The 14,589-nt window shown below is 44.4% G+C and overlaps 1 protein-coding gene across 1 annotated transcript in view; it reads right to left on the reverse strand.

Moving 5' to 3' along the window:
• The window catches only part of LOC118389705 (fibroblast growth factor 11-like), a 52,437-nt gene that overhangs the window by 11,582 nt on the left and 26,266 nt on the right, over nucleotides 1–14,589 (reverse strand). Inside the window, exons 2-3 of the mRNA XM_035779541.2 lie at nucleotides 3,532–3,642; nucleotides 1,394–1,497 (exon numbers count right to left, since the gene is read on the reverse strand). Coding sequence (XP_035635434.1) covers nucleotides 1,394–1,497; nucleotides 3,532–3,642 — 215 coding nt within the window. The remainder of the gene's footprint in view (nucleotides 1–1,393; nucleotides 1,498–3,531; nucleotides 3,643–14,589) is intronic.

Raw genomic sequence — 14,589 nt, forward strand, 5'->3', positions numbered from 1 at the left:
TCAAAGTTCTTTGTTTCTGGCCATTTTGAACCTGTATTCGAACTGAGAAATGCTGATTTTCCAGATACTCAACTAGTCTAAAGAAGGCCAGTTCTATTGCTTCTTTAATCAGAACAACAGTTTTCAGCTGTGCTAGCATAATTGCAAAGACCCCTCCTGTCTCAGCCTCCAGTATTTATGCTGCAGTAGTTTATGTGTCGGGGGGCTAGGGTCAGTTTGTTATATCTGGAGTACTTCTCCTGTCCTATTCGGTATCCTGTGTGAATCTAAGTGTGCGTTCTCTAATTCTCTCCTTCTCTCTTTCTTTCTCTCTCTCCGATGACCTGAGCCCTAGGACCATGCCCCAGGACTACCTGACATGATGACTCCTTGCTGTCCCCAGTCCACCTGGCCGTGCTGCTGCTCCAGTTTCAACTGTTCTGCCTTATTATTATTCGACCATGCTGGTCATTTATGAACATTTGAACATCTTGGCCATGTTCTGTTATAATCTCCACCCGGCACAGCCAGAAGAGGACTGGCCACCCCACATAGCCTGGTTCCTCTCTAGGTTTCTTCCTAGGTTTTGGCCTTTCTTGGGAGTTTTTCCTAGCCACCGTGCTTCTACACCTGCATTGCTTGCTGTTTGGGGTTTTAGGCTGGGTTTCTGTACAGCACTTTGAGATATCAGCTGATGTACGAAGGGCTATATAAATACATTTGATTTGATTTTCTAATGATCAATTAGCCTTTTAAAATGATCAACTTGGATTAGCTAACACAAAGTGCCATTGGAACACAGGTGTGATGGTTGCTGATAATGGGCCTCTGTACACCTATGTAGATATTCAATAAAAAACATCAATTTCCAGCTACAATAGTCATTTACAACATTAACAATGTCTACACTGTATTTCTGATCAATTTGATGTTATTTTAATGCACAAAAACAAAGACATTTCTAAGTGACCCCAATTTTTTTTACGGGGGGTGTATATTTCTAAGTGGCTCAACTGCACCGCTGAATCTAAGCCCATGGAACAGGATGTGCAACTCCAGATTGAAGTCCATTTCAGCACCACGGACAGCAAACATATTCTCCTGGCACAGAGTTCAGCATCATGGGCAGAAACCAGATTATCCTTGCACAGAGTTCAGCACCATGGACAGCAACAACACAGACCGTAATTGAGGAGATTTCGCAACAGCAGTCCACTCCTGATATGGCTGTTCCAGCCGTTGCATGATCATTATAACTGTCATTTAGAGAGCTAAAGCTTCACTGAGTATCTCTATTGCTGGCACTGGCCTATTGCCACGCAGCCATTTCCCCCAGGTTTACTCAGAAACATTACTGTAAAAGACACATTGTCCAATGTTACTGGTTTATGTATTGTTGAGCATGTGGACTCACAGAGGTGTAGAGGTACCCATCGCTGTTCATGCCCAGGTAGAGCCCTGTCTTCGCTCCCTGGATCGCCACGATCCTCAGACCCACAGGAATCAAGTTGAACTGTGCTGCAGAGAGGCGGAAAGAGGGAGGAGAGAGAAACGTTAGAACATGAGACTGACATTAGACTGACCCAGAGAGCAGCAATCAAGAGCTTCCTAGATTGTCTTCTATAGGAATTAACATGGCTGTTGTTTCACCTCTGAATAACCCTACCAGGCACAAAGGTCACAAACTCACTGAGCCTAAGCCAGAGTGTCATGAGCGAGATATGGAGTGTTGTTGGAGTGAGGGGCTATCATCACGTCACCTCAGGTTTGCCATACTTTTGCTCTACTCTGGGTGCAGCACCTCCCTGAATACAGCTAAGAGGACTGGTGAAACACAAAGGAATAGAACGAGAGCATGTGAGAGAGACAGTGGGAGAAAACAAGGGAGAAAGAGAGCATGAACAACAGAGAGGATGGAGTGACAAAAAGATGACAGAAATAGATGTCAGGAAGGGGCAGAGGCGGGAGGAAGGAAGGAAGAGAAAGGACAAGTCTATCCTCTATCTCTCTCGTCTCTTCTCACTCTCTCTGGGGCGTGCAGGGTTTCAGGGGTGTTACTGATCTCTTCTACATAGAGACAAATGGAACCATCAGAACAGGAAAACAGAGTGGAAAGAGTAGAAGACAGATCGGGTGGAAAAGAGAAAGTAGAGATGAGAGAGATAAAGGAACAATTATTGCTTCCATGGATTTTAAATGTGCCAACTAAATATCCTTATCAAATCCACACCCATTCTGAAACCTAAACCCGATGCAATAAGAAGCACAGCGTCTTTGTCAACATGTGATTGTGTTGTCTATTTATTTGCAGACCTTGCTGTTTGTGAATGGGCATCTGGCTTTCCTAATCTCTAACTATATTTGAATAAGATCTTTGTCAAATCCTCTTGTTGATTTTGTGTATTTTCACTGTTGGCAGTTTCTAAAGGCGCATTTGGGAATCAAATAAGATTAATGTTGAAAGTCAATACATGCATCCAATCCATATTATAAGTAAGTAAGTAAATCTAGGGATCCTTGAAGATGTCTCAAGTGGTTATTTATTTATCTGCTGAATAATTATTGTACAACGATGTCATGGTATATCAGGAAAGCAGGCATGTCTATAAGTCTCCGATGTGACCTCCCCATTCTCTGCCTCACCATGCTGCTGTCTTCTCTCTCCCCTTTTCATCACTCTGTGGTGTCATAGTCACCCTGCACCAAACCCTCTGACAACCTCCAGCTCAATCAAAGACCAGTCAATCTGTTCCACACGCTCCTCTCTGCTCTGCTCCTCACACTCGCAGACAGCTGGGCCAGAGGAGGAGAGCTGAGGACAGACCCAGTCACCACACACTGCGCACACACACTCATCCCTGTCACTCCCCCTTCTCTCTTTCTGTTCCATTCTCTCCCTTCCATCTCTTTCTCTATTTCTTTGTTACTCTATTGCTACATCTCTCTCTCTCTCTCTATTTCTCTACTTCTCCTTCTATCTTCTCTTGGCATGACCTCACTATATGAAGGATTTTATGGATGAGGGAGAAGTATACAACAACACTGAATATTTCAGTGTTTCAAATTGTGTGCTTAGTGTGGTTTTGTGTACTGTTGCCATGACCTGATCTGAGTTGGTGTTAATGGTGATTGGGTTGTGTGCTGTAGTTATTCCAGTATACCAGGATACCAGTATCTAGTATCCACCTATTCTGGAAAAGCATAGGTTTCAGTATTTCAGCCACAGACAAATAGCCCTGATCAGCGGTTGGTGAATGAGCAATCAACTGGTGCCAGTGACCAGACACTGAGAGAAGTATACAATACCTGGCTACTAGCCAGACTGGCAGGCCATGTGCCAAAACACACACACACGCACACACACACACACACACACACACACACACACACACACACACACACACACACACACACACACACACACACACACACACACACACACACACACACACACACACACACACACACACACACACACACACACACACACACACACACACACACACACACACACACACACACACACACACACACACACACACTCTCTCTTACAGAAGGAGCTGCCTTCGTCCCTTGTGCCATCCATGGTGCCATCCGGCTGCATCTGCAGGTAGTATCCGTGCTGACTGTACAGCCTGGTAACGATGCCTTTCAACTGGGGCTCTGCAGAGGAAACAGTCAGCACAAAGCTTTATTAGACAGGGCCCATGGACAGGGACAGATAGAAGAGTCATGTAATAGTTATTTAGGGTTGAGAGGAACTTGGAGTTGAACATAATGGGTTAATAGGAGATTGTCAGTTAGGGAGGTAGGAAAATACTTGTAATAGTCTGAGTTAACAACACACAGCCAAATGTGTCTTTTAGAAGGGTATACAAATTGTTTATAGTCGTCAGTGCAATGAATATTTGCAACGTCATCTAATAATGATGAATAATAGTTTAATAAAAGTTGACAACAAAAATAGACAAACTGATGTCATGAACAGTGGCTGCTGGCTCTTGGAACTCGCCAGCACCTTATCGCTCTCTGACCATTATTATTGCCGTTGGTATTTTAAGCAAAAGAGTTTGGGGTCATTGGAGGATTAAGTCAAATGAAAGAGAGCCTGTCTCCTGCTCCATGAAAGATACATCAGCATCACACATGTATTTGTGATGAGGAGGAGATGAGGAGGCATAAGATAACATTTAATGTGCAGGGTCCCTGCCGTCTACTTTGTGTTCATTTAAGAAACCGACAGATAACGAATCCTTACAGCTAGGAGACATGCAGCCACTGAGTCTGTTCCGGTTCACTCCTACAACCTTCCTCACTTTCCCTTTCCCTGCTCTGTGGTGCTCCTAGTTGACAGTCTGCCAGCAGGAGGCTGCAGGTGCTGTGGTGCCATGGCTTAATGCTCAGTCACTCTCTGTTAGAGAGAACAGCCTGGTCGGGCTAAGCTAGCGGGCCGCCTCTCATCCACAATGTAGCTTTAATGAGGGAGATGAAACATGGATGAGAGAGCAGTTTGTGAGAAACCCTCTGGAGGAATGGGGGTCAGATGTTAGTTCCCATGCCTCTAACCTCCTCCTACTCTGCCCTCTCCTCTCTCAGCCTCCCTGAGAGCCATTTGCTCGCAGGATCCCGATCGATACACAGAACCCAAGATTGGTCTCTCTATCTCTGTGTGTGTGTGTGTGTGTGTGTGTGTGTGTGTGTGTGTGTGTGTGTGTGTGTGTGTGTGTGTGTGTGTGTGTGTGTGTGTGTGTGTGTGTGTGTGTGTGTGTGTGTGTGTGTGTGTGTGTGTGTGTGTACTCACAATGTGGGTATGTGATTGGGTATATGATTTGAAGGGTTATTTCCCCATAGGAACAGAGTCAGGGTCTGTAACAATGTGACAGAGACTCTCGTATTTACAACCATGTAGATACAAAACTCACACTTTCCCCCTCTCTCCCTCTAATATCTCTCCCTCTTTCTCTACTTCCCTTCCTTGCTTTCTCTCTCTCTCTCTCTCTCTCTCTCTCTCTCTCTCTCTCTCTCTCTCTCTCTCTCTCTCTCTCTCTCTCTCTCTCTCTTTATCGCCCCCATTCTCTCTCTCTCGCTCCCCATTGTCTCTCTCTCTCTTTATCACCCCATTCTCTCTCTCTCTCTCTCTCTTTACCTCTCCCCATTGTCTCTTTCTCTCTCTCGCCCCCATTCTCTCTCTCTCGCTCCCCATTGTCTCTCTCTCTTTATCACCCCATTCTCTCTCTCTCTCTCTTTACCACTCCCCATTGTCTCTCTCTCTTTATCACCCCATTCTCTCTCTCTCTCTCTCTCTTTACCACTCCCCATTGTCTCTCTCTCTCTCTTTACCACTCCCCATTGTCTCTCTCTCTTTATCACCACATTCTCTCTCTCTCTCTCTCTCTTTACCACTCCCCATTGTCTCTCTCTCTTTATCACCCCATTCTCTCTCTCTCTCTCTCTCTTTACCACCCCCATTGTCTCTCTCTCTCTTTACCACTCCCCATTGTCTCTCTCTCTTTACCACTCCCCATTGTCTCTCTCTCTTTATCACCCCATTCTCTCTCTCTCTCTCTCTCTCTCTCTCTCTCTCTCTCTCTCTCTCTCTCTCTCTCTCTTTACCACTCCCCATTGTCTCTCTCTCTCTTTACCACCCCCCATTGTCTCTCTCTCTTTATCACCCCATTCTCTCTCTCTCTCTCTTTACCACTCCCCATTCTCTCTCTCTCTCTCTCTCTCTCTCTCTCTCTCTCTCTCTCTCTTTACCACTCCCCATTCTCTCTCTCTCTCTCTCTCTCTCTCTCTCTCTCTCTCTCTCTCTCTCTCTCTCTCTCTCTCTCTCACCCCCATTCTCTCTCTCTCTCATATCCTTTGAGTTATGTGGGATTCATCCTACCCAATAACACCATACATCACCCAATCAGAGCAGGGAAGCCGTTCATTACATGTCCCTGCGGATGTCTGTGGGAGAGCAGGGAGACAAGGGATCTTAGAGAGATGGCAGTGTCATTACATTAGGAAATATGTCTGTGGGAGAGCAGGGAGACAAGGGATCTTAGAGAGATGGCAGTGTCATTACATGTCCCTGTGGATGTCTGTGGGAGAGCAGGGAGACAAGGGATCTTAGAGAGATGGCAGTGTCATTTCATTAGGAAAGATGTCTGTGGGAGAGCAGGGAGACAAGGGATCTTAGAGAGATGGCAGTGTCATTACATTAGGAAATATGTCTGTGGGAGAGCAGGGAGACAAGGGATCTTAGAGAGATGGCAGTGTCATTACATGTCCCTGTGGATGTCTGTGGGAGAGCAGGGAGACAAGGGATCTTAGAGAGATGGCAGTGTCATTTCATTAGGAAAGATGCCTGTGGGAGAGCAGGGAGACAAGGGATCTTAGAGAGATGGCAGTGTCATTACATGTCCCTGTGGATGTCTGTGGGAGAGCAGGGAGACAAGGGATCTTAGAGAGAGATGGCAGTGTCATTTCATTAGGAAAGATGTCTGTGGGAGAGCAGGGAGACAAGGGATCTTAGAGAGATGGCAGTGTCATTACATGTCCCTGTGGATGTCTGTGGGAGAGCAGGGAGACAAGGGATCTTAGAGAGAGATGGCAGTGTCATTTCATTAGGAAAGATGTCTGTGGGAGAGCAGGGAGACAAGGGATCTTAGAGAGATGGCAGTGTCATTACATGTCCCTGTGGATGTCTGTGGGAGAGCAGGGAGACAAGGGATCTTAGAGAGAGATGGCAGTGTCATTACATTAGGAAAGATGTCTGTGGGAGAGCAGGGAGACAAGGGATCTTAGAGAGATGGCAGTGTCATTACATGTCCCTGTGGATGTCTGTGGGAGAGCAGGGAGACAAGGGATCTTAGAGAGATGGCAGTGTCATTTCATTAGGAAAGATGTCTGTGGGAGAGCAGGGAGACAAGGGATCTTAGAGAGAGATGGCAGTGTCATTACATGTCCCTGTGGATGTCTGTGGGAGAGCAGGGAGACAAGGGATCTTAGAGAGATGGCAGTGTCATTTCATTAGGAAAGATGTCTGTGGGAGAGCAGGGAGACAAGGGATCTTAGAGAGAGATGGCAGTGTCATTTCATTAGGAAAGATGTCTGTGGGAGAGCAGGGAGACAAGGGATCTTAGAGAGAGATGGCAGTGTCATTTCATTAGGAAAGATGCCTGTGGGAGAGCAGGGAGACAAGGGATCTTAGAGAGATGGCAGTGTCATTACATGTCCCTGTGGATGTCTGTGGGAGAGCAGGGAGACAAGGGATCTTAGAGAGATGGCAGTGTCATTTCATTAGGAAAGATGCCTGTGGGAGAGCAGGGAGACAAGGGATCTTAGAGAGATGGCAGTGTCATTACATGTCCCTGTGGATGTCTGTGGGAGAGCAGGGAGACAAGGGATCTTAGAGAGATGGCAGTGTCATTACATTAGGAAAGATGGCTGTATGTGCTGTTCAACAGACAGCTCATGCAAGACAGGGCTAATAAACACCACTGCTTGCTGTCTGTCTGGGCCAATACATCTGATGCTTCACTCCCACACTGAACAGGTCCCACTGTCTCAACATACTGTACAATACACACTCAGGCTGCTTAGAACAAATGGAAGACAAGAGCTAGGAGTTTTTTTTCAATTGTTTAAGCACAATTCTGAAAACAGGGCCCGGTTTGTCAAAACACGACACACAATTAGCACAACCCTACACCAAAGTAGCACAACACTTCAGATCATGTGCTAAATGGAAGACTTTTGTCAAAACTATACACGACTTCATAAAAATTATTACATTTACATTTAAGTCATTTAGCAGACGCTCTTATCCAGAGTGACTTACAAATTGGTGCATTCACCTTATGACATCCAGTGGAACAGTCACTTTACAATAGTGCATCTAAATCTTAAAAGGGGGGTGAGAAGGATTACTTATCCTATCCTAGGTATTCCTTAAAGAGGTGGGGTTTCAGGTGTCTCCGGCATTATATTATATTATATATTTATTATATTTATTATATTTTGTTACCATACGAAACCCACACATTTCATATGACTTCCATCTTTTTGAACCAGTTACACACTGCTGTTGCCAACCTAAAACACTTTTAGCAAGTCTAATTGTCAGTGAGTAGAGTGCAGTAAATGAAGTACACAGAAAAAATAAAACTACACAAACACTACACAAGACCAATGCTGCAGACTGAGGAAAATATAATTTATTTCTCTCCATGTACCCAAATCAGTCAACATGTCAACATGGAGAATCACAACTAAACATGTCCCAGTGTTCATGCTACTACAGTAGTGTGCATAACAATTTAGCTCAGCAAACAGACAAACGTAAAATACTGTATCCAGTACAGGTTACAATTACAGTAAATAACAACAAACAAAACATCATCTGAAAAAAACAGACAATATTGTACAGAAAATACTACAGTAAACATACTATACATTATCTCTTCGCCTTGCTGGATCTGGCCAGAGAATTTCATCAACATCACAAGCAATATCATCATTAGCAAGACAAACCGTCTTGAATGTCGAATCCATCCTTGCACAGCTGCTGAATGAGGGGTACCTGAGCCTGGGGCATCGACTTGGTCACAGGCGTCCTCCATGGCCTGAATGAGGGGTACCTGAGCCTGGGGCTGGAGATCGTAAACCTTCCACCGCCATGCAGAGAAAAACTATTCGATAGGTTTTAGAAACGGAGAGTATGGTGGAAGGTATAGTACTGTCAACTGTGGATGGTGTCGAAACCAGTTCTGGACCAAAGCAGAGCGGTGGAATGACACATTGTCCCAGATGACCATGTATTGCATCTGGTGCATTTCATTAAACTGCTGTGACGATGTAGTTCAATCAGTCCAAAAATGTGAGAATGTGAGGTGTGTTGTAAGGACCCATTTTGGCATGACGGAGAACAACCCCCTGCTGTGAAACGGCAGAGCAAAGGGTGATGTTACCCCCACGTTGCCCTGGGACATTGATTATAGCCCTGTGGACAATGATATTTCTGCCTCTCCTTCTTGCTTTCGCCATGTTGAACCCTGCCTCATCAATATATATGAATTCATGCAGGATTTCCTCAGCATCCATCTGCAAAACTCCCTGAAATACAGTGAAAGACAAGATTGTGTAGTTCAGGAAAGAACTAGTATACAGTCAATGTAAAAAAGCCATGTGTGCAGTATGCAACATCACAGTGCTAAAGTGAAGAATACAAACCTCCACACACTCATGCCGCAGCCATTTGACCCTCTATGAACTCCGCTCAAAAGGCACTCGATAAAGTTGTGTCATTTGAACCTGATGTCTTTTCAGGATGCGTGCCAGTGTTGACTGAGAGACCTGATGGACATTATTGAAAATGGCATGGTCACTGATAATGTTGGCTTGTAGTTCTCGGAGCCTGATAGCATTGGCCAAAACCATGTTTATTATCTCTCTCTTGTTCTTGCGTGAATATGGGCCCCCATCCTCCTTGTCGTTCCCGAGCGTCAATCCTATGTAGAGAATAATACATGTAACTTACTGTACAATGTCACAGGAAGGAGTATCAGAAGTGCTGATATGGTGCTGACAATAAGCAGCTGATTACTGTAACTGTAGACAGATCTTCTACCTGTTTTCCTGTCTAAAAGTCCTTATGACAGATGCCACTGTATATCTGCTATGATTTGCCTGAACTCTCCGTCCAGCCTCCCTCAGCGTCAATCCGTGGTTCACAACATGGTCCACTAGTGTTGCACAAATGTCATTTGATAAGTTATGTCCTCTTCTTCTTTGTGCACATTCTCCTCCTGCTTCAGGTATTCCTCTGGCTTGGGCCTCTGCCTCTTCCTCCTCCTCTACCTCCTCCTCTTCCTCTACCTCCTTCTCCTCCTCTGTGTACTCCTCCTCCTCTGTGTACTCCTCCTCTCACTCTCACCCTCACCCTCACCCTCACTCTCACCCTCACTCTCACTCTCACTCCTACTCTCACTCTCACTCTCACTCTTCTTCTGACTCCTTTTGGTTGAAGGCAGGTGAACCTACCTGCTGCATTTTTATAGTGCTTAAACCTGATTGGTGTGTCTACAATTTAGCAATCATCTTCTTATGACTGGGGGGCAGTATTGAGTAGCTTGGATGAATAAGGTGCCTAAAGTAAACGGCCTGCTCCTCAGTCTCAGTTGCTAATATATGCATAGTATTATTAGTATTGGATAGAAAATACTCTAAGGTTTCTAAAACTGTTTGAATGATGTCTGTGAGTATAACAGAACTCAGGCAAAATCCTGAGTTGAAATCAAAACAGGAAGTGAGAAATCTGGGCTTTGTATGTATTCACCAGAGTCCCCAATGAAATCTCCTTGAGATATTAATGATGTTGCACTGCCTAGGGGTTCCACTAGATGTCAACCAATAATATAAATTGTAATGAGATTTCTATGGTGTTGTGGGAGTGAATGATAGCAGAATGCATCAGGTGTCTATCAAGCAGCCATTTTCAACAAAAGAAGGTATTTGGACATAAATAACGGATATTATCGAAATAAAACAAACATTTATTGTGGACCTGGGATTCCTGGAGTGCTTTCTGATGTAGATCATCAAAGGTAAGGGAATATATGTCATGTAATTTCTTGTTTATGTTGACGCCATCGTTGTGGCTGTGGTGATTTTTACTTCTGAGCGCCGTCTCAGATTATTGCATGGGTTTCTTTTTCCGTAAAGTTTAAAAGAAATCTGACACAGAGGTTGCATTAAGGAGAGGTATATCTATAATATACATTTATGATGAGTATTTCTGTTGAATCGATATGGCTATGCAAAATCACTGGATGTTTTTGGAACTAGTGAATGTAACGCGCCAATGTAATTCTTTTTATATAAATATGAACTTTATCAAACAAAACATACATATATTATGTAACATGAAGTCCTATGAGTGTCATCTGATGAAGATTATCAAAGGTTAGTGATTAATTTGATCTCTATTTGTGCTTTTTTTCTCTCTCTCTCTTTGGCTGGTAAAATTGGCTGTGTATTTTAGTGAGTTGTTGGTTACCTAACATAATGGTTTGTGGTGCTTTCCCCGTAAATCCTATTTGAAATCAGACACTGTGGTGGAATTAACAACAAGACCACATTGAAAACGATATAAGATACATGTATGTATGTTTGAGGAATTTTAATTATGAGATTTCTGTTCTTTTGAATGCGGCGCCCTGCACTTTCACTGGTTGTTGTCATATCATCCCGTTAACGGGATTGCAGCCATAAGAAGTTTAACAGATTGGTTCATAGGTGTGGTAATTTGACAGTCAGTGCTTTGGAATTGCAAGGAAGTGACATCATGATATACTTCTGTGTCTGATGTATACAAGTGTGTTTAGGGTTTTGCAAATCACTGTGTGTAAAGTTTTGCAAGTAGTGTGAAGCTGACAATGTTTAGTTTAGTTTATTTTTTATTTTTACAGGGACAGTGCACATTAATCAACGTTTCGGTAAAAGTGCCGGTTTTAGCGAGCCGGCTAATTTTCAACCGCAGTCCCTGGGCAGGATGTGCTTACAGTTGTGCAAATTTAGCCTTGTGTTTTGCTCCTTGAGTGTAAGGTTTTGCTAATTGTGGGAAAAGTTCCATTTTAGTGTGTAAGCAATCGTAAAAAAAAACTGTAACCAGTCCTCATCACACCAGATATGTACCGGAGGGGAATAAAGAGCCACTGTGGCTTTTACCAACTCTAGCCATTAGGAAGTGCCACTGAGAATCTCCCAGGTGCCATTAGGGCTCTTGTGTTGCTCTGCTAACGCTCTGCATCGATCAATGGAAAAATCATTGCAGCTCTAGTGGCCTCTTTATACCATGAAACAAGTGAGACTGTGGCTTTGGGATGAGGAACAGCATAATATATTGCCACAAGGAAGTCAAGCCAGTTGGTGGAGAAGGCCAAAGGATGGTTTCATTTGTCACTGACTAGAGTTCTGTTCAATTCTTGGTAAGAAAGAAAGAAAGAAAGAAAGAAAGAAAGAAAGAAAGAAAGAAAGAAAGAAAGAAAGAAAGAAAGAAAGAAAGAAAGAAAGAAAGAGCAGCAATGATGAGGGTTCACAGGATGACAGAAAGAACACAAGATAAGTTCATTAACACTCCACATTCGCATTCCAAAATAATGCTTTAATACACGCTCATAGCTGTAATACACATACTGCGCAAGCGACAGGACTAAAATATAAATGTTTCACTATGTTCAGACCACATAATATGGCAACAATATGTGACTATGCAGATACACTAATCACCATATTTCTCATTGTTTGTCTGCAAAATTGAACTCTAACCTTCATTTGCATGAGACAAAGATCACTTAATCGATAGTTACTGCTCTAGCATTCTATGGTTCCACTGGTGCCAATGACATTCATAGTGCCACCAACTGACTTTATATTCACACAGCTTCTAAGGACAAATACACAAGGTTTACATACCAAATTTCATGGCCTCGTGTCAATGGGTTCAGTTCTTATAGCCCTGGTGTGATATGGTACCATCTAGTGGTGTAGAGTGGCCGACTTTGAATGCAGAAACTAATCATTCTCAAATTCATTAGAGGATAATTAATTGAGTTTATATACCAAATCTGGAGCCAATCTGACTCATGGTTCATGAGAAGAAGATGTTTTAAGCATTTTTATCATTAGCATATGTAACAACATGCATCTATAGGTACTTGGCCCCGCCATATTTGTCTCAAAACCAGTAAAGACTGGTGTAATAAGTCTAAATACCAAATCTGGAGTGAATGTGCCATTTGGTTCATGAGGAGATGATGATTGCAGATGATTTTGAGCATTAGTGTTATATATTGCAAAGAATAACTGTTAATATAGTTTCCTTGTTTTTCTAGATATCAATAGCACATTCAGTGAGGTTCATCTTAGGGACGTCCAGGATGGTGATGACCAGTTTCGAGGTGATAGGCTATTGCGGGGTGGATTTAAAGTGTAAAATGTGATTTTTGATTTGGTGATAACAAAAGGTTTAAGATGGAGGAAAATCTGTCCTGACGGATGTTATGGACACATTTGTTCAGCACGAGGAAAGACACTGACGTACAAAGATCAGAGTCTCCTGGTCAAACAGATTACAAAAAAGTGACCAATCTTTGTTATTTGAGCATGTCAAGGAAAAAAACATATCTAAGAACAACACAGCCTTGCCCCCCCAAATGTAAATAGAATAAAAAGACAGCCAGAACGAAAAATCACTGAAGAGAGAGGCAGATAGTTAGTGCTAGAAAAAGAGAGAGAGAGAGCTCTCCCAGCGGAACTCTTAACTGGGCAGCAGAGAGAGAGAGACATGATTGTTGGGGAGGCTGTGTCGCGCTGAGCTTTCAATCCCAGGCAAGCCTGTTACAGATGGCCATTATGTCACAACTCACTCTTCCCCAGAGCAGAGCAACCCTGGAGAGTCACTAGAGGCGAGAGGGTGTGACTGGGAGGCAGCAGGACCAGAGGAGGGAGGGGATGGCTGGGAGGCAGTAGGACCAGAGGAGGGAGGGGATGGCTGGGAGGCAGTAGGACCAGAGGAGGGAGAGGGATGGCTGGGAGGCAGCAGGACCAGAGGGGATGGCTGGGAGGCAGCAGGACCAGAGGGGATGGCTGGGAGGCAGCAGGACCAGAGGGGATGGCTGGGAGGCAGTAGGACCAGAGGGGAGAGGGGATGGCTGGGAGAAAGCATGACCAGAGGGGAGAGGGGATGGCTGGGAGGCAGCAGGACCAGAGGGGAGAGGGGATGGCTGGGAGAAAGCATGACCAGGGGGGAGAGGGGATGGCTGGGAGGCAGCAGGACCAGAGGGGAGAGGGGATGGCTGGGAGGCAGCAGGACCAGAGGGGAGAGGGGGGATGGCTGGGAGGCAGCAGGACCAGAGGGGAGAGGGGATGGCTGGGAGGCAGCAGGACCAGAGGGGAGAGGGGAGGCAGAAGGACATTTCCCAGACAGACTGAGGCTGGCATGTCAACGCATATGTCCACAGTTTAACTGTTCCGTTTATTCAGTTTATAGTTCTTAGTTGATCTCAGTGCAGGCACACATGCTATTTTCCAAATGACCGTCTACCTATATCTTTACCAAAATGGTTCCCTCAAGCTAGTTAGCCGTTTTACAAGCTCCCCTCAATACTCCAACCATGGCTGTCTCACGAAGACATATGCGTGCACTCACACATTTGAATTGGCACAATGACATTGATGTGAATGTCAACCAGACAGCGGACTATATAGTGCAGAATCATAACACTGACTCCTTGTACTCCATGTCACAGGATACTGCAGCCATGCATTACGTTACCATGAACACATGGACTTCTCTCTCTCTTTCATACACACATACACGGACGCCAGAGGAGGCTGCTGAGGGGAGAACGGCTCATAATAATGGCTAGAATGGAGTGAATGGAATGGTATCAAACACATGGAAACCAGGTGTTTGATGTGTTCGATACCCTTATCATGTGTTCCATTCCTATGAGCCCATCCTCCCCAATTAAGGTGCCACCGGCCACCTGTGACACACATGCTTTTTCGTCCTAGTTAATGATCTGGTAGCATACGGGTAGGGGTGACAACCTCAGTACC

This window comes from Oncorhynchus keta, chromosome 11 (assembly GCF_023373465.1).
Source record: "Oncorhynchus keta strain PuntledgeMale-10-30-2019 chromosome 11, Oket_V2, whole genome shotgun sequence".
Lineage (NCBI taxonomy): Eukaryota > Metazoa > Chordata > Actinopteri > Salmoniformes > Salmonidae > Oncorhynchus > Oncorhynchus keta.